Source organism: Prionailurus viverrinus, chromosome B3 (assembly GCF_022837055.1).
Source record: "Prionailurus viverrinus isolate Anna chromosome B3, UM_Priviv_1.0, whole genome shotgun sequence".
In the NCBI taxonomy this organism is placed as follows: domain Eukaryota; kingdom Metazoa; phylum Chordata; class Mammalia; order Carnivora; family Felidae; genus Prionailurus; species Prionailurus viverrinus.
Genome location: NC_062566.1, coordinates 24,071,780 through 24,091,926, shown reverse-complemented (window position 1 = coordinate 24,091,926; position 20,147 = coordinate 24,071,780). Strand labels below are relative to the sequence as shown.

At 36.6% G+C, this 20,147-nt stretch overlaps 1 protein-coding gene across 3 annotated transcripts in view; it reads right to left on the bottom strand.

The window, feature by feature from the left end:
* The window catches only part of UBE2Q2 (ubiquitin conjugating enzyme E2 Q2), a 73,359-nt gene that overhangs the window by 43,808 nt on the left and 9,404 nt on the right, over positions 1 to 20,147 (bottom strand). For 2 of the 3 annotated variants that reach the window (XM_047862170.1, XM_047862169.1), the window contains exons 2-5: positions 16,947 to 17,048; positions 12,397 to 12,501; positions 4,771 to 4,827; positions 1,111 to 1,251 (exon numbers count right to left, since the gene is read on the bottom strand). In XM_047862170.1, coding sequence (XP_047718126.1) covers positions 1,111 to 1,251; positions 4,771 to 4,827; positions 12,397 to 12,501; positions 16,947 to 17,048 — 405 coding nt within the window. The remainder of the gene's footprint in view (positions 1 to 1,110; positions 1,252 to 4,770; positions 4,828 to 12,396; positions 12,502 to 16,946; positions 17,049 to 20,147) is intronic. The other variant, XM_047862171.1, reaches the window with a different exon arrangement.

Genomic DNA, 20,147 nt, shown 5'->3' with positions numbered 1-20,147 from the left:
CTTAACTGGTTTAAACCCTAGTTTCACACCCATAGAATAAGAAGACTATTTTAGAAGTGGCTATAAAAGGTTGAATGGGAAGGTTTATAAAGTTTAAAGTACTTAGCTTAGTGTCTCTCATGTGAAAACATTAAATAATCCGTAGTTGTTTTGATTATAATATACAAACTAAAAGCAATCACAAGATACAGAAAGTACAGTAATCTTAAATGGCACAAACTTTTTAAAAAAATAATGAAGAGTTGAACTAAATTTCTTTGCTCTCTAAAAAATAAATAAAAATAAATAAAAATAAAAATTTGCCAATTAAATTTAATAGTGTAAGACTGAAGGAGAGCGAGTAATTCATCTGCTTACAATACTTGGCATTTCCCCACATAATTCATTCCCTGTTTTTGAGAACCTGTGCCTAAGAAAAAGGTCCTTCTGAGATAGATGTCTTGGGTTTGATAAACAGCTCTAATACAAAGAAGTAAGAAGTAACTGTTGAGACAAATGGCTAGACTCTCCTATGTTTCCCTACTTTGGGTATTTTAATGTATCATTCTCATTTATTCTACTCAGTAATCATCCAAAAGGTATGTATTATCTATATTTTAGAGTGGAGGAAACTGAAGCCACACAGCTGTGTTTATTACCAAACTCAGCATTCATTCACTTCATACCCCATGCCACTTCACATAAAAGAGATGTTAAATCAAAAGAAAAAAAAATACTTTTGGTTTGGTTAGAGCAGGATAGACCAGATGGAAGCTCTGTGGGAAAGAATCTAAATTGTACTCTATTTGTAGAAAACAGTAAATTTAAATATAGATCTCATGGTAGAAGGGGAAGCAGTATAAACAGGCTGGAAAGTGGGTACATATAGTGAACAGCAGGTTAATTCCAACACGTAAAAAGCAGATGAACATGGTAGAGAGCTATCAACAGATATGAAACTTCAACAACAACAACCCACTAGGGCAACAAAACATGGCTGAATCCACAACACAGGCAAGGGTGGAGGAGGGTAGCTTAGACTGGTAGCTTAATGAATTGCCCTGTTTTATATTATTACCTATAATTACTTAATCCCAAAAGTATAGATTTTAGATATTTGCAAACACTTACATTGAGATGGTCTTGCCTTTGGGTCTTCCTAATTTTCTCTAATATTGCCAAATTTTCTTTTTCAATTCCTTCATCCTCTGACTTTTTTCCACTAATAGGCTCTTCTTCCTTCATCTCATAGTGATCCAAGTCTTCTATATCCTACAAAGATAAGAAAAATATTAGCTTATTGAAGCTTATGCCAAAAGTTAAATTACTCTTGACTCAACAGAGAACAGACAAATGAATGGAAAAAAGAAAAAAACCTTCACATTCAATCCAGAAGTTTCCATCTTTTTATATCCTACATTTTTAGAGCTAGAATCTAAGCATATTTAATACTTTTATAAAGCCATAACTCTTACTAAATAAATCTCCTATTAAAAGAAACTTTTGCAACAGTTTAGCATTAGGTATCAAGAACCTTATTTATACTTTGTTCCAGTAATTGACTTCTAGAAATCTACTGTAAGGAACTAATTTAAAATGTGAACATTGACTTAGGCATAAAGATGCCTATTTAAACTTTATAGCTACAAACCACTCCACAAAACTGCATGTGCAAAAATACCAGAGCAGGTACCTCAATTTCATGAAATATAAGACCATTAAAATGTCAACATAGCATAATTGTTTCTTCTTTATCAATAATGAAACAAAAGGGCAGTGAGGATGGCAGTGCACCAATCCCTGGCTCTGTGGGGGCAGTGGCAAGGTGAATGAGCCAGGCTGGCCACTGTGGGTACCAGGTTCTGTGCTCAGGCTCCACCTGTTGCTTCTGGCTGCTGCTCTGGCCTTGCCCCAGACCTGGGGTGAGCTGGGGGACTGGACACCCCTGGGTGACCATACGGCTCACGCTAGTTAGAGCTGTGCTGTCCAACAGGGCAGTCTCTTGTTTCTTGTGGCTGCTGAGCACTTGAAATGTGACCAGTCTGAATTGAGATGTGCCTTAAGTATATAGTCCACACCAGATTTGGAAGACTTAGTGAGAAAAACAAAGAGCTCATTATTTTATTTTATGTCAATTATGTTGAAATGATCATAATTTGAACACATCAGGTTAAAAAAACATACTAAATGGAAAAAATAACGCAATGCAAAAAGCACACAAAACTGAATATATATGGGGCACCTGGCTGGCTCAGTCAGGCGACCCAACGGTTGATTTCAGCTCAGGTCACGATCCCACAGTTTGTGGGATCAAGCCCTGTGTCAGGCTTGTAGCACGGAGCCTTCTTGGGATTCTCTCTCTGCCCCTCCCTTGCTCGTGCTTTCTCTCTCAAATAAATAAACTTAAAAAAAATGAAAAACTGAATATAAATCTCAATTATACTAAAACACAGAAAAAAAAGAGATTAGGATATAACTGAAATAACAACAGTTATTTCTAGAGATATTTAGTGCTTTTCCTTGTTTTCCAAGTTTTCTACAGTAAGCACCTACTGATTTTTGTAATTAGGAAAAAGTTAGATAAGAATTTGTGTTCTATCTCTTGGTTAACATCTTTGATCACTACATCACTCTCCTCCCTCCTTTCCCATATCATCTATTCTTAAATCTATGCAGAACTTTTAAAATCATAACCTTTTTCTATTATCTTCTCTACTTCAACCATCAAAATCTCCATTCTTTTTAAGTTTATTTATTTGGGGGGGGGGAGGGGGATGAAGAAAGAGTGCATAAATGCTGGGGAGAGGCAGAAAGAGAGAATCCCAAGCAGATGCTGTCCACATTGTCAGCCCGAGGCCCGACTCGGGGCTTGGGCTTGGGGTTCAAAACCCACAAACCGTGAGATCATGACCTAAGTGGAAATCAAGAGTCTGACACTTAACCAACTATGACACCCAGGTGCCCTACTATCGCCATTTTTTAACCAAACTAACTCATTGTGATTTGTAGACCAGGCTAAAGATCACCTCCATGCAGACTCGGCGGTCTTTTTCTTAGACTCTCATCTCTTCAACCCCTATTATTATATTCCTTTCTTATTCAGACCCTGTCCATGACTCCATGTTTCATAGAGCTCCCTCCCCATGAAAGGTTTACACCTTTGTTCCATCCCACACTTATTTTCTTCAGAGTTCTCACAAATGTCCTTAGTCTGTATCTCCTCCTAAAACTTCAAAACTCAGCCACATTCCTATCCATAAATCTTCTCCACTTGAGTATTAATGATGAATTCTGTTCTGTGTGGATTATCTTTATAGAACAATGTTCTCAGCACACCTTTTTCTGTGTAAGGCCTTTTTCTCAATAGTCACACCAAAGATAAACATATTTGTCTCCAATTCAAGACTTTGAAGCCATCTGCTTTGCTAGTCAACCCTGCTTTCCTTCCATGACTCCAACACATCAATCTTAATCTCCCAAAAAGACAGCTTCAATGCACCTAAACACACCACGCCCAAGGCTGCTTGGGACTTTCTACCATATTATTTTAGTTACCTAGATTATCTTCTATTCACCTATCTTAATCTGACATCTTTGAAGTCCAGGCTCCTGTCTTTCTAGATTTCTTTCCCTAAATGCTGCTGTTCCTTCTTTATATCATTTTGAAGGGAAAAATGAAAAGTACATAAACTTTTGAATGTCTACTTCATTGTACACTGAACCCATGGAAAAGGCTTAAAAACATGAAATGCTTTTAACATTTAACTCTATCCCTAAAAAGTCACACAAATTACAAATTAGACGTTAAGGATTATTTTGCTCCCACACTGACAAAACAAACCCACAACTACTTCTTTAGTTTTAAGGCATTCTAAGAAGTGTATTTTACATTTAAGATTTTCCAAATCAAGAAAAGAAGGTAGTAACTTGAATTAACTCTAAGATCCAAAATGGAAAAGATATTTTAAAATCAAGACTGTGGAACTCAAATACCTTTTACGTGGTCAATGTAGAAACCTAGATCTCCACTCTGAAGTCTGCATTTAAACACAAAGCCTCAGAGCTGGAAAACCTCTAAAATTGTATCCGTGAGTGGCAATTAAACTGGTCTAAAGTCAAATTTGCCCTACGAAATTTGCCCTACGAAATTCTTAGATGGTTTTTCAACAGGAGGTAGCTTTACTACTTCTAGTGAGTAGTCCCTGAAATGTTCTCAAACGCTCAAATTCAGAATTTTTTTTTCTATAATATTTATTTTGGGGGAGAGTGCAAGCGGGAGAGGGGCAGATAGAGGGGGCAGAGGATCTGAATTGGGTTCTATGCGGACAGGCTGAAAGCAGCGAGCCCAATGTGGGGATCGAATTCACAAGCTGTGGAGATCATGACCTGAGCCAAAGTCGGATGCTTAACTGACTGAGCCACGTAGACCCCCATAAATTCAGAATTTTTAAAACTTAATAGTTCCTCTTCCTAAAAATAACCAAGTACAGGTTAAGTATTGATTACTATTAAACATAAATATTATTTTAATGCTAAATGTTAATAAGAGCTTTTATTTGTTAGGAAATCAAATCCAAAGACATCAGATAAGTGATTTGCTTAAAACCATTAAAGTTTTATCATTAATTAAAGCTAAAAGCAGACTTTAGAAATTACATTCAATTTCAAATACCATGTGCTTTGCATTATTCCACATTAACAAAGGTTTATAAAGGAGATTAGAGAATTATTAAAAATGTTCAAAAATGAAGATTTTTTATAAAATGTGATTTTTTTACATAAAACACCTACTTCAGCCATCTCTTCTTCTTCCTCTTCTTCTGAAGTTACTTCTTCTGTTGTCCCATTCTGAAAAGGAAAAAGAATTTGCTAGGGCTACACAGAATAAGTACACACTGAGTACATTAGAAGACTTTAGGGACAAGCTATCATTCATCTGTCACTAAAATTCCACTAAAAGAACTCATTAAAGTTGAACATTTACTTTTAAATCCAGGTTTGATGTGACAAATAATATTTATCAGTTTTTTAAAAAGAAACAAATTTTGAACAATTCAACTTAATAGATGCTTTGGGAATAAACAAAGGCAATTAGTCAATTATAAAGCAAAACTTCAGAAAATTCTGAAACATTCTAAAGAAAACATTTTACTCATATGGCTATGTACATAAGGTTAAAGCTACTGACTTCTTCCACTTAAAATAAATATCCCAAACTTTGGTTTCCTTAAAACAGCTACCTTTTTAACTTTGAAAAGCCTGAATGTTTCCATAAATTCCACTGCCTTATATTTTAAAAGGTCAAATGTGTTAGTTATAAAGAAGTAGACCTTTCACAAAACTAAAAATTATAAAATGATCACCATTTTACTATAGAGCCACTTTTCTTTTTTACATGTCATTTATCACAGAATACTTCTCTACAAGACACAATTTGCCACTCATTCACAAGGAACCTGATGGGGTTTTAGGAAGGACCTTCATAACTAGTTTTGGCAGAGCTCAAAAAGACAACTTTTCTAAACCAGAGCATAGTTGTCTACAATACAGTGGATAAAGTTAGAACGATTTTTCTTTCTTTCCAGAAATACTTGCTGTATTTGTTCCAACTACAGCTGGAACAAATTTATTGTTTAAGAGGCCTAACTTGATGGCCTCTTAAGTGTGGGTGTCAGAGCCAGAAAGAAAGGCACATTTTAAAAAATATAACTCAACACAGCAGCAAAATCACCTTTTCCTTTTACTCAGAGGAGTTGAAAAGTCTGCCTGCCAGAACCTCCCCATTCCCATGTCATAGGCAGAGCACAGGTGTACAAGACGGGGGGGGGGGGGAGGAGGCCATAGCAGAGAAGACTGACAATTGCGGAGGACAGTCACATCAACCATTGACAATGATCAGTGGTATGCCTCATCTATGCAGATAGCCAAGTATTGCCAGATATTTGAAGAAAACCAGCAATCTGGGGGGGAAAAAAAAAGCACCAAGTTGAACAAACAGAACAGGTGACCTGAAGCATTATTAATGAAGAAAATAAAACAAAAAAATCTAATTGGAATCTTTAGCAATACTTGAGAAGGTATTACATCCACAAAATATAAAAAAATTTCTGTGCAAAAGAAAAGTCAATTCTAGGAAATCAAAAAGATTCTATCAGGAAAAGAACAAAAAGAAAAAAAAAAAAAAGATGAACAAGATGACCAAGTTGTGACATTGCTTTAGAACAATGGAGAAAAAGGATACAGGGAATGGGAGAGGAAGGGGTACAGAAAAAGAAGAGTTAAGGGAAATGGGAGATAGGAATACAGAGAATTAATATTCATCCACTGTTCATCCATAAGACTGAGGGAAAGAAATAAGAGACAAAGGCTGTCAAGCTAAAGAAAGACCTCAAAATATGAAGTGGCTGTGAATGCCCCAAAGGAATATTGAAAAGTAAAATTCTGTACTTCACAGTTAAAAAAAAAAGCAAAAAACACCTACCAATGTCCAAAAAGAAAAATTATAGAAAAAGAAGAATCAGGCATCAGGATTTTCACCTGCAGCAATAAATCCTGGAAGATAAAAGTGTAAAGAACCTAGAAGAGACTCAATTATGAACTTAGAATTATGTATGTAGTTCCATCAGGACAGGCACGATTCCTGTGTTTCTTTCACCTCTGTATTCTCAGCACCTATGTAGAGTACTTTACACAGAGTCAGATAGGTAGGTGTTGAATAAATAATAAAAACAGATACTGAGTATTCAAGGAACACTCTCCATATACATTCCCAGAAATCCTTTCTAGAAATAAAAACAGAGGACATGATTCAGGGATATATTTTTGGAGGTGGGAAGCAACCATGGAATACAAGAAACGGCAATAAGCAAAGACATAATAACACCAATGGTTAAGTTGAAGCAATTGTTGATAATTCAGCTGGGAAGCCATATTCTCTGACCAGAGAAAAACTAAAAATAGCCCAAAAGCCACCTAAGAATGTTAAAAAAATTTTTTCTAAAGAACTGTTAAGAAGAAATTGACCCTCATGTCCCAGTAATCCAACTTCTAAGTATGCGCCCAGAAAAATGCTTGCACAGGTGTCCCACGAATATAGAGAAGAATGAACATGGTAGCACTATTCCTTTTATTTTTTTTTTCAATATATGAAGTTTATTGTCAAATTGGTTTCCATACAACACCCAGTGCTCATCCCAAAAGGTGCCCTCCTCAATACCCATCACCCACCCTCCTCTCCCTCCCACCCCCCATCAACCCTCAGTTTGTTCTCAGTTTTTAAGAGACTCTTATGCTCTGGCTCTCTTCCGCCCTAACCTCTTTTTTTTTTTTCCTTCCCCTCCCCCATGGGTTTCTGTTAAGTTTCTCAGGATCCACATAAGAGTGAAACCATATGGTATCTGTCTTTCTCTGTATGGCTTATTTCACTTAGCATCACACTCTCCAGTTCCATCCACGTTGCTACAAAGGGCCATATTTCATTCTTTCTCATTGCCACGTAGTACTCCATTGTGTATATAAACCACAATTTCTTTATCCATTCATCAGTTGATGGACATTTAGGCTCTTTCCATAATTTGGCTATTGAGAGTGCTGCTATAAACATTGGGGTACAAGTGCCCCTATGCATCAGTACTCCTGTATCCCTTGGGGTAGCACTATTCCTAATAGCAAGCTGGAATCAACTCCAATGGATAAAAATGTTATGGTGTATTCAAACAATGAAATACTGAAATGAAAAAGAACTCCAGCTACACATAATATGAATAAATTCAAAACACAATGTTAAGCAAAAGACAGACATGAAAGAACACATATGACTCTTAACATGAAGCTTAAAAACAGGCAACAGTAAACCACAATGTTCAGAAAGGTACATACAGATGATAAAACTAGAGAAAAGGAAAAGATTAGCATAGAAGGGAATGATTATCTGGAAGGAGCCTGCAAAAGGTTTCCAGTGCTAGCAATAGTCTGTTTCTTCACACGGGTGGAGACTGGGTGGTCATTCCCAAGTATTCACTGTAACTATTACACTAAACTTATGGGCAAAAGATGGAATCAAACCACTCAGGAAATACAAACTATTTAGAAAATAAATATACTACATTTTAAAACTTATGCAATGAAATCAAACAGCGCTAAGAAAATGTATACTTTTGTTAAAAAAGCAATTTAAATCATAATTATCCAATAAACTAGAGAAGCAAAAGGAGAGCTAAGACTCACACAAAAATAAAGAAAATTAGATTAAAAAAAATAAAAGGACTGATTCTTTCAAAAGACCAATAAAACAGACAAGCTTCTGGAAAGTAATCAACGATAAAGAAAACAACTTTAGAAATGAAAAGAGCTTCATAACCATAGATTCAAAAGTATAAATGAAGTCATCATTTTTTTAGAATCTAAAATTACTAAAACTGACTAAAGGAATGGAAAATATGAAAACTAATACATGGAAAAACATGGATCAGGCTCAGGCTCAGATTTTCATTTAAACCAGGGTTTCTCAACCTTGGAAGTACTGATAATTGGTGCTAGATAATTCTTCGTCATGCGGGACTGACCTGACATTGTAGCACATTTAGGAACATCCTTCTTCCCACAAAATGCCAACAGCACCCCCACCCAACCAGTTGTGACAACCAAAATTATCTCTGGATGTTTCCAGAGGCCTCATGAGAGGCAAAACTGGACCCTGCTGAAAATTTTATTTAAACTGCCCTCGATCTTAGAAAAAAAACACACAAAGCTTACCAAGTCATCTTACAAGACTACATAACCTTGATACTGAAATGAAACACAAGAGCCTAAAAAGAAACAAATAAAAAGAAGTACATTACAATCGCACTTAAAGTAGAAAAAGCCAAAAATAAAGTATTATCATATCCATCATGTCCCTCTGGCCGCCACCTATGCAGGTGCTGAGTATTTATTATGAATACAAGGATGATTCACAACTAGTAAATTTCTTCACACAATTCACAAATTATATCTCTACATAGAATTATATGCACAATCATGAAAAACAAGGTAGATCTACATACACTGTGTCCATAATGTATTAAGTGAGAAACCTAAGGTGCAGACATTCCAGAGAGAGAAAATTGAACATACAACATACATATTTCTCCCATCTTCTCTCTTTCCTATGTCTCCACTAAAATTATAGTGAATAAACCCTATATAAATACACAATGATAACAAAAAAGGAAGTGGGGCTACCAGCAGTAAAGAATTCACTCATACTAGCATATGACAATACATGGAAGAATAGTAATTAATGGAACAAACAAGTAAAATAGGTTAGGGGATTATAGGAGGCTAATTTGTCCCAGAGCACGCTGGAGAGACTCAAGACTCTAAGACACCCAGTAACCTGGACAGCAGGAGTAATGAAGAAGCCAGAAAACAGATTAACCAAAAGCCTATACCCAGAACATACTGTCCAGTCCCCAAACACACTGCTCCCCCTTATGTCCTTAAGCAGAACCCAGGCAAACATATCTACCTTAAGCAGGAGATTAGAAGGTTTCATATCCAAACAAACCAAATAAACCAATTCCAGCCGCTATTTATTATTATACCAGGAAATACAGGGCTGGGGAAGTGGGGTTGGAAATCCCTTTAAATTCCTCCTAAAAAGCTATCAGTTGACAAGTCTTGGCCACAAAGAACTCTCAGTCATCTTTTTAGTACCTCTCTAAAGGAATATATGAATAAGAAAGGAAGGAAAAAAACCAGAAATATGAATGAGCAATATAGAATAAATAGATATTTGAGGAAAGTCTTCAAAAAGAAAAATTAAAGGGGCGCCTGGGTGGCGCAGTCAGTTAAGCGTCCGACTTCAGCCAGGTCACGATCTCGCGGTCCGTGAGTTCGAGCCCTGCGTCGGGCTCTGGGCTGATGGCTCAGAGCCTGGAGCCTGTTTCCGATTCTGTGTCTCCCTCTCTCTCTGCCCCTCCCCCGTTCATGCTCTGTCTCTCTCTGTCCCAAAAATAAATAAACGTTGGAAAAAAAAAAAAAAAGAAAAATTAAGACCAAGATGAACTAGAAAAAAAAACTTATTAAAGAGAAAATAGAGATGGTAGAGAGGAAGAGGTTAAGGGTAGCTTACCTTAAGGGTGGCTCCTTAAGGACACTTATGAATACAACTATAAATCAGAAGTAAAATGCTATGAATAAAGAATAATCAGAGAACAAGAAAAAGCTCTTAGAATTTATATCATTGGAGAGGACCTCCGATGAACCACATCCTTAGCATTCATCCCCTTATCTGGTCCCCTCCCAAAGCCAATCTGGGCTGGTCCCATGACTTGCTTTAACCAATAAATGTGGTAGAAATGACACTGGGCCAATTCCATATCTAAGCCTTAAAAAGACCTGACAGCTTCTACTTTTGTGCTCTTGGAAGCCAAAAATTAAGAATTCTGACTACCTTCATGAATAAAGAGAAGTCAAAAGAAAGGGTCCATCCAAGAAGAGGATGAGATGCCATGAGAAAAGGTCTGGGTGAAGAAATACCAAGGTACCACACATATGAGTTAAAAGGCCATTCGGGACATTCCAGAGCAGTCATGTTTCCAAATGATTACCAGTCCCAGCCACTATCTGACTGTGCAAGTGAGGCCAGCAGAAAAAGAAAAAAAAAAACTGTCCAGCTAAGCCTAATCAACCCACACAATTGTAAGAAACAGAATAAACTAAGTTCGGGGTAACTGGTTAAGCAGCAATAAATCAAAACCAAAAAGTTATGCTGTCCAAATAATATATTCAAAAATTGAAGGAAAAAACTTCCAGAATTTTAAATTAAAAGATAGAGACAGAATATGGAGACAATATAAAAGATACAAGGACTCAAGTAAAGAGGTCTAAAATCCCATTAGTAGGCATTCCGAAAATGAACAAATAAAGAAAATGGAAAGGAGAAAGTTATCACAGAAAAAAATACAAGCACACTTAACCAAGGAGAAAGATTAAGGAGTCGACTTAGGAAAAAGATCCATCCATACTTAGTGTCCAGCAACAGGGCAGGGGGTGAGGGGGTGGGGGTGGGGGAGAGAGAGACCACAACTAAAAATACTCCATTGTAATATTTGAGAACATCAAGGAAAAGATGAACTCTTAAAAGTTTCCCAAGTTAAGCATAGAAGAGTAAGACTCAAAATGGCATCATGCTTAAACAGCACCATTGGCTAAAAGATGACAGTGCAGTCTTTGATATTCTGAGGGAAAATTATTTTCAACCTAGAACCACATATTCAACCAAACGATCAAATGTGACCATACAATGTAATAGTATGTAACGTTTATTGGGCATTTACTATGTGCCAGGCACTGCTCTAAATGATTTACATGTACTAACTCATTTAATCTTCCTAGTTTCTCCCAAATATAGGTACTACTACTATTTCCCCCATTTCACAAACAAATTGATGCACACAGTGGTTGGGTAATTATCCCAAGGTCAGACAGCTAATAAGCAGCAGAACCAAGATTCAAACCTATAGTGGTCTGGCCATATATTTTTAGATGTTAGAACTCAGAAAGTTTACTACTCCTTCATGCTAGGATTCTACTTGAGGATGTACTCAGGCAAAATGAGAAAGGGTAAGCAGAAAGGTAACATGAGATCAGGTAACAATGGATCCACACTAGCAGAGGAGACAAAAATTTCAAATGACAGCTACACAGCCAGACCAGAGAACAACCTGCTACGACTGGTGCAGAAGAACCAAAGGCTCCAGAGAGACAAGACAGAACACCACTTTCTAAACTAAGAATTATTATTATAAGGAGGACACTGCAAAAACAAAAAGCTCTTGAAAGAATGTCATAATAGAAAACTCTATACCACAAAGTCCTAATGATAAATAATAATTCATATGACTAAATATAACGGTGTTTTAGGAAGGGGAGATGGCCCGGAAGGTGGATGGTCTAAGAGCTAAATCCTTATCTACTTATAGTACAAAGTCAATAAATTAAGCCGTAAATAGGTAAATCTGGAAATCCAGAAAAATCAGAGGTGGTGGTGAACTAGTAGGCACTTCAATAACATTCGGGTTAGGCCTTAAGAAGCACAGATAGGCTTAAGGAGATGGCATTCCAGGTGAAGGTCAATGAATAGGCAAAGGCAAAAAACTGAAGAAGAAACAGTTATGGAAATCAGGAATGTTAACAAAGACAAAAAGGTAGCTGGTAGTCTGGGGGAGGCAGTTGTTTCCCTGGTCAGGTCATAGTAAATACCAGCAGCTCCAAAGACTAAAAAGATTATTTTTAGTACTTAAAATAAAACAAACAATTCAACAAGACTGACTTCTAAATAACTTGTATAATAAGAAGAAAAATTATCCTGGTTTTACTTTTGCTTGAGACAATTTATTTTAGCTCTTGAACACTAGAGAATTTTTACTTTACCTGACCCGTGGGTATTGGTTGATCTAGCATCTCAACATCCAGGAGCTTAGGAAGGTTATATAATCTGCAGAGTTCACATATCAACCACTTCAATTGCTGACGAAGCTATAAAACACATTTCAGTAAATAAGCATTATGTTAAAGAGCCCTTAGAAGACATGAATAATGCTATGACTATTGTAACCAATCCAGTAGGAAATGAAAAAGTTTGTTACTGCTCAGTTACAACTTACAGATAAAATAACAGTCTTTAAGAAATATTTTTAGGGGCTGCTTGTATAAGAAAGTTACTATGGCCTGGGGCACCTGGGTGACTCAGTCGGCTGAGTGTCCGACTTTGGCTCGGGTCATGATCCCACTGTTCATGAGTTGGAGCCCCGTGCCAGGCTCTGGGTTGACAGCTAAGAGCCTGGAGCCTGCTTTGGATTCTATGTCTCCCTCTCTGTCTCCACTCACACTTGGTCTCTCTTGCTCTCAAAAATAAACTTTAAAAAAAGAAAAAAAGAGAAAAAGTTATGGCTTGAGTACAATCCTTACAACTAATACCTAGCAGAGCTCTAGACATTGTCCAATTTTCAGTTGCTAACTTCTTTTCTTAGAAACTTACAACTTCAGACAAGAATACATTTACATTAATGAGGCTACAAAATATAGAGGCAGTGTTGTTACACATGGGTTATCAAATTATACATTCCAGTCATATTGATTTACAAGTAGAGACAAATGTTGTCTAGCAGACAGACCCTTGGAATCTAGAGGAACTTGGATACAGCATCTAATTCCCTGAGTTTTTGAGGGTCCCCATCTATAAAACAAGGAAATTGAGAACTTCTTATAATGGTAAAGATTAAATAAAACCTGGGAAAACATTTGGCACTTAGTAGGTTCTTAAGCATTTGTCTTAAAAAAAAAAAAAAAAAAGGAAAAAACTCACTAGGAAAACTGCATGGAATAACTCAGTAAGTTCCCATTTTTACACCCAGGGTGTTTAGTAAATATATTTAAGCAAAGAAGCAAGGTAAATTATGTTTATGAACATGTCTTTCATTGTTGGAAACAAACAGTTTTTAATGTATAAGTTTAGGAATTGTGGTCTAAGAACCATGTTCAATACTTAGTAAACTTTACCTGGAACTAGTAAGGTAACTTATTTCACCTGGTCAGGAATAGTTTCCTGGATGTCTCTGACCAAGAAAAGAGATGAAGAAGCAGGTTTATGAAGGACTAAGAAAACAGAGGATTAAAATGGGTTAAACAAAGCAAAGAATAAGACTTTCCAAAACAGTCAAAGGAACAAGCAGAAATTAGGAAAGCTGAACAGTAAATTAGGATTAAAAAAAAAATCCTCAAGCTTAAAAGGCAGCAAAGCCCCTGTGGATTTACCCCTCCAACAAGCTCTGCTTTAAGAACATAATGAAGATAAGAAAGGGAGACCTGGACACAGACCCAGCCACTCCAAGTCCTGGCAAAGAAGAGTGCTGTGGGAGTGCTGTGGGAAGAGCAGCAGTGTAGTAGAGTCATACCAAGCAACAGGAAAAACAGGGTTGTATATCTTTCAGGAATTTCAGTTTCACCCTCCTCCCCCACCAATCCTCCCAAAAGCATTTGAAGGACGGAAGAAACTAAGATGGTTGGAAAAGATTTAAGAAATATTTAGAAGGTAGATGGACAGGTCTTAGAAACTTACTAGGTAGTTTGGGGACGGGAGGTGTCAGGAAATATAGGCATAAAAAAGAACTTTTAGTTCCCAGTTTCAGGCACAGGTGTGTAAAGCTTCATTATTTCATTTTGTCCCACTCACAATCACAAAAGAGAGTTACTGAAGGGAAACTTGATGGGGGTGGTAGAGTACTTCCAGGCAGGTAAGTTTAAATTCAAATGTAATCATTTTTAACAGCCATGGCACATCCAAGTGAGATTCCCTGATCTATGTGATATATAAACAGTTATATGGGTTTGAAAACTTAGATAAATTTTAGCTAAAGATACAGATTTAGGAATCCCTGGAATATAGACTATGATTTAAATAACAGTAGTCAAAGAGATTTCTCAGAGAAAGCACAGAATGAGAAGAGGCAGACCAAGGGAGAAGAGCTCAGGGAAGACCAGGGGAAACAGAAGACAGTAAGTAATCTGATGCAATTCTTCGTAAGATTATCAGTTCCCAGAGGACAGGGATAGGACTTGACTTTTGTATCCACCACTTATCACAAAGCCTGGCATAGAAGCCAATCAATTAAAAACAAAAACAAAAAAGCTTCCATGTGTTCTATTAACAGTTTCCTGTATACACCCGGGGGGGGGGGGGGGGGGGGGGGGAGTATGCATAAACCCACATAGCACAGATACAGTTTTTTGTTTACAACATTGTATGCGAAAGGGGCCAGGTTATAAACAATATTCAGTGCCTTGATTTTTCACTGGTAGATCCTATAAAGTTGCATGTGTTTCTATGGAAAGACTGGCTGCATTCTTTTTAATTACAATATTATATCATAAAACCATTAACAGTAATTTTTATTTAATCAGCTTTTTACTGGCAGACTTTAAGTAATAAAGGTTTGTTAAATGGAGAAATGTTTTAACAAGGGAACAATCAACAGTTTCTAAATGGTGCAGAGAGATCAATGTTAGGGTTAAAGGAGTCCCTGGATTTGGCAACTAGAGATAAAAAATCTTGGTTCAACAATGAAGACAGAATCCAGATTATAATAAAAGAAGTAAAGCAAAGGTGAGGAAATACAGCTTATTCTGTCAAGAAACTAGGTTATAAAATAACTGGCAGAAACTATTAACAGTAGAGGGTGATTTGGTTTTTGTCTTTTATGTAAATATATTAATTTTTTAGAATAAAATGAGGCCCAATTTTATGCGGTCATTTTGAGTATTTTTGGACGAAAAATTTTAGATACTGAAAAATAACCCAGTCATTTCTACTATTATAAAACTTACACCTTTAGATCTTTTCAGAGGTAACCTCCTAAAGGAGATAGCAGTAAGGATGCTATCTTTCCCTGTCCTGTCACTCCCCTGCTACAGATGTGAATATGTGTGTCTAGCTTTTTATTTTTACCTCTAACCTTCATGGCTCTCCAGATCGGCCTTTTTTTTTTTTTTAAGTTTGTTTATTTTGAGAGACAGAGAGAGAGAGAGAGAGAGAGAGAGTGCGGGGGAGGGGCAGAGAGCGAGAATTCCAGGCAGGCCCCACAATGTCAGCACAGAGCCCGATGTGGGGCTCAAAGCCACAAACCAAGAGTTCATGACCTGAGCCAAAACCAAGAGTCTGAGGCTCTGAGCCACCCAGGGTGCCCCCAACCTACTTGTAAAATACCCTTCAAACTGATGTTTTTCTGTTAATTTTAAGCATAAATGTGTTTAAACCACCTATAACTCATTTTGACAAAAATCTGAGGTAAGATTCTAACTTTGCCCAATGGTCAGTTCTCCCAATAGTATTCATAGAATAATCTACCCTTTCCTTTTATTTTAACTCATTTTAACTTATTGTGAATTATCAATTTCATGACTCTGTTTCTAAACTTCTATTGTCTTTGTCCAGTCCAGTGCCAGTATACAATATTTTTATTTAATATCTTTTGGATAACTCTCATTACTTTTTTCAACTATTATTTTTTTATTATTTACTCTTTAAAACAAACTTTAGAGTCATTTTGCAAAGTTCCAAAAATAAGACTATTGGGATTTTTAGGGGAATTAACTGCATTCAATTTATAAATTAACATGAAGCTATGGAGATAACTGACATTTATAACACGGAGTCTACCCATCTAGGAACACAGTAGTCAAGTTTTCCATGTTAATTTTAATAAAGGATATAAAACTGTATAGAATATGACCTCAACTACTTAGAGTCTATGTATTTTACTAGCAAGAGAAAAAATACTGCTAGAAAATAGCTATCATTGTCAACAGTGGTTATATCAGGCAAAAATATTGTAAAGGATTTTTATTTCCCTTCATTTACTAAGTTCTCTTACAATAGTTGCTTAGTTTTATAATAAAAAAGTTGTTAATTTTTTTTTTTTTTTTTTTTTGTAAAATGGAAAGTTACATTTCTTGGTACATTAAAAAAAAAACCCAAAAAATCAAAAACGCTTTTTCTGGCTTTTACTGCAGTTACAGACTCCTGACAGAGAAAGCAATTCCCTAACACTAGCATTGATGTCATTCTAGCATTATTTCCCCTCACATCCACCTCAGTTCTTTTTCCCTTTTTCTACCTTTTACTTTGGGTAGTGATCCCTACCAAAAATGCTTGGTTGGTTTAATAATCACAATTCATTGAAAAGAGACCACTTAATTCATCTAAATTAAAGCTTAACTTATGGGGAATAAAAAAGATAAATCAGGTAGTAAATAGAATTTGAAGGCCAGAAAACAAACAGACAAACAAAACTGGTCTTCAGCTCCTTTAAGATTATCAAATAATCATTAATCAGACTTTTTTTTATTATATGATCTCTTAACACCTAAGTTTTATATACAATGTTTTTGAGGAAAAAAGAAAGTAGCTTGGCTTATTTTCTCACCGAATTGTTGTTCTTAGTGTCTTCTAGACGTTCCAGCACTGATGTCAGATTTGGGTCATCGGAGTCCACAAACCATATTGGTGAAGAAGACGGGTAAGATTCCTGTTACAAAGACACCTATGTTAAACACATTTTCATACCGACTAACCTAGATATGCAAATACACTACACCACCCACCAAATAGCACAATGACCATGGATTTAAGTAAAATATATCAGGGGGAAGAAAAGCAACACATTAACATCTATGTCTGGAGAGAAGTTTCTTTTTATGGATATTTTTTTTTTTTTAATTTTTTTTTTTTCAACGTTTATTTATTTTTGGGACAGAGAGAGACAGAGCATGAACGGGGGAGGGGCAGAGAGAGAGGGAGACACAGAATCGGAAACAGGCTCCAGGCTCCGAGCCATCAGCCCAGAGCCTGACGCGGGGCTCGAACTCACGGAGCACGAGATCGTGACCTGGCTGAAGTCGGACGCTTAACCGACTGCGCCACCCAGGCGCCCCTATGGATATTTTTTAAAACAAAGTTTTATGGTATAACCTTGCCTGTTCTATGTCAGATAATCTATAAATTTAAAATCAAACAAAAAGAGTTTACCCAGCAAGCAGTAGCATTTAAAATAGAAAATAATACACTGCAAAAGTTATGTTTTATCAAAAGCTGAAAAAAAAAAAAAAAAAACCAAAATGGTACTCAAGCACCAGGAAGATGGACTTCCTTCCCTTACAAAGAATGGTCAATCATGGCCTGGATTCTCCAGCTTTAACATTTTTTTTAAGGGCTTTAAAATCTGGAATCATAAATAAATCCCTCAAAAAGCAAAAACAAAAAACAAAAAAAAAATTAAAAACAAAAAACCTCACAACCTTGAAGTATAATCTATAAATTTAAACCATACTTACTTTTGCCTTTTAATATAAGAAAGCTACATTTAAAAAAAATTTTTTTAACATTTATTTATTTTTGAGAGACAGAGAGTGACCAAGGGAAGGGCAGAGAGAGAGAGAGAGACACAAAACCTGAAGCAGGATCCAGGCTCTGAGCTGTCAGTACAGAGCCCAATGCAGGGCCCAAACCCAAAACCGGGAAATCATGACCTGAGCTGAAGTTCAATGCTTAACCGACTGAGCCACCCAGGCACCCAGAAAGCTACATTTCTAAACTTTATCTAGATGAGATCTAACTACATTTTTAAAGGTAAAGCAAAGGAGTACAAACTAGGCACATGTTTTTAAATCCATATAGACGTTAAAATGCTTTTTAAAAATCTCACTATACTCTCTGAGCAATTATAGAAGTTACTTTAAGTTTTTCTCCATTAGAAAATTGGCCCTAAAAAAAATTAAAAATTAAAACAAAAATCCCATTTAATTTTGCCTTTTTCCTAATAATTTTCATCCCTTCTCAGACTATAGAGAGGGATGTGGTTTCCAAAGGAACAGATCTCTTTAATTAGGTTAAGGTTATTTCCTAAATATAGCCAGTGTTAGAAGGCAGAACAAACAGCAATATAGTGACCATATGCTACATACAGCTTTCACTTGCCATTAGAAGATGGGCTTTTGAGACAGGCATTCTTCTTGTACAGCCACTGTCTGTGTGCTACAGCTCAGAGGTCAATGATGTTCTTTAACACTGTAGTGAGCAACCTCTAAAACAGTCCCAATAATCCTAACCTGGTAATTCCCTCCCCTAGACCTAATGACTCACTTTTAACAAACAGTACATCAAATAATGGGATGTCATCTCTAGGATTAGGTGACAAAAAGATGAGAACTTCTGTGTTGCTCACCCTCTCCTGCTCTTTTCATTTTTTCTGACTGAAGCCATCTCCCTATTGAGGCAAGAGACAGTGCAGCCTCTGACCAACTGCCAGCTAGAAACTGCAGCCCTCAGACCTGAGGCCTGTAAGATTAATCCTACCAAAAACGATATGAATGAGATTGGAGACAGATCCTCTCCCAGTCTCACTTTGAGAGCACTGCAGCACTAGTCAACCCCTTTACTGTCTTGTGAGAGATCGGAGCCAGGGAACCTGATAAACCATGCTCAGATTCCTGACCCACAGAAACTGAGATAATTTTTGCTGTTTTAGGCTGCTAATTTTGTTACAGAGCAATATATAACTAACTCGAGTTCCATAAAATTCCAACATTTTATTCCATTGCAAACTGGGTACTATCAAGAAATGCTAGTTATGTATTTTTCTTCAACGTTTATTTTTTGGGACAGAGAGAGACAGAGCATGAACGGGGGAGGGGCAGAGAGAGAGGGAGACACAGAATCGGAAACCGGCTCCAGGCTCCGAGCCATCAGCCCAGAGCCTGACGCGGGGCTCGAACTCACGGACCGCGAGATCGTGACCTGGCTGAAGTCGGACACTTAACCGACTGCGCCACCCAGGCGCCCCTAGTTATGTATTTTTAAAAGCACAATTACATATGTTGATTTTTAAAAGTTAATGAACAAAGCACATGCTTTCACCTACTAATAGATATTTACTTTGTTCATTTGTACTGTTTTCTATTGCAAATTAGGGAAAAGTCCTTAATACTAGATACTAGCAACAGAACAACTAGATTCTAGGCATGGAAAAACAATTTTGCAGAACAGGATTAAAGCAGCATTGCTTTAAGAACTATAATCTCAATTACATTATAGTTCAAGCCAAACAGAACAGAGTATTTTTAAAGCACTTTACCAAGTATTCTTTGAAGAACAAAATTGTACTGAAGGAGGATATCATTGTATCTATTTGGTAATGGTTTATCTTGTTTTCCCACTCCTCTAATTCTCATGGTGTCCCAAATCTCTACACAGACAAAAAGAAACTTGGTCTTCAAAATTAATCCTATTCTCAAAGAAAACTATTTATCGAGTATTGCATTTTCTTCTTCAAATTCTTCAGCCAAGTTTAGGAACATACCACTAGACCTTAGTTTTGTATTTGCAACCTTAAAAACAACAGTAACAACAACAAAACCTAGATTTAGAATTTCACTGTGTAGATTACTTCTACATAAGCAAAATAAAATATATGAACTGTTGCTCTGGACTAAAACCCCTTAAAACCATATTATGAGAACTGCAACAACAAAAATTTTTGAGACCAGTTACCACCCATGACATGTTCTTCCATTCCTATACATGAGAACTATGTCAACAATTTTCAAAGTGGGGCCCTTGAACCCCTAGG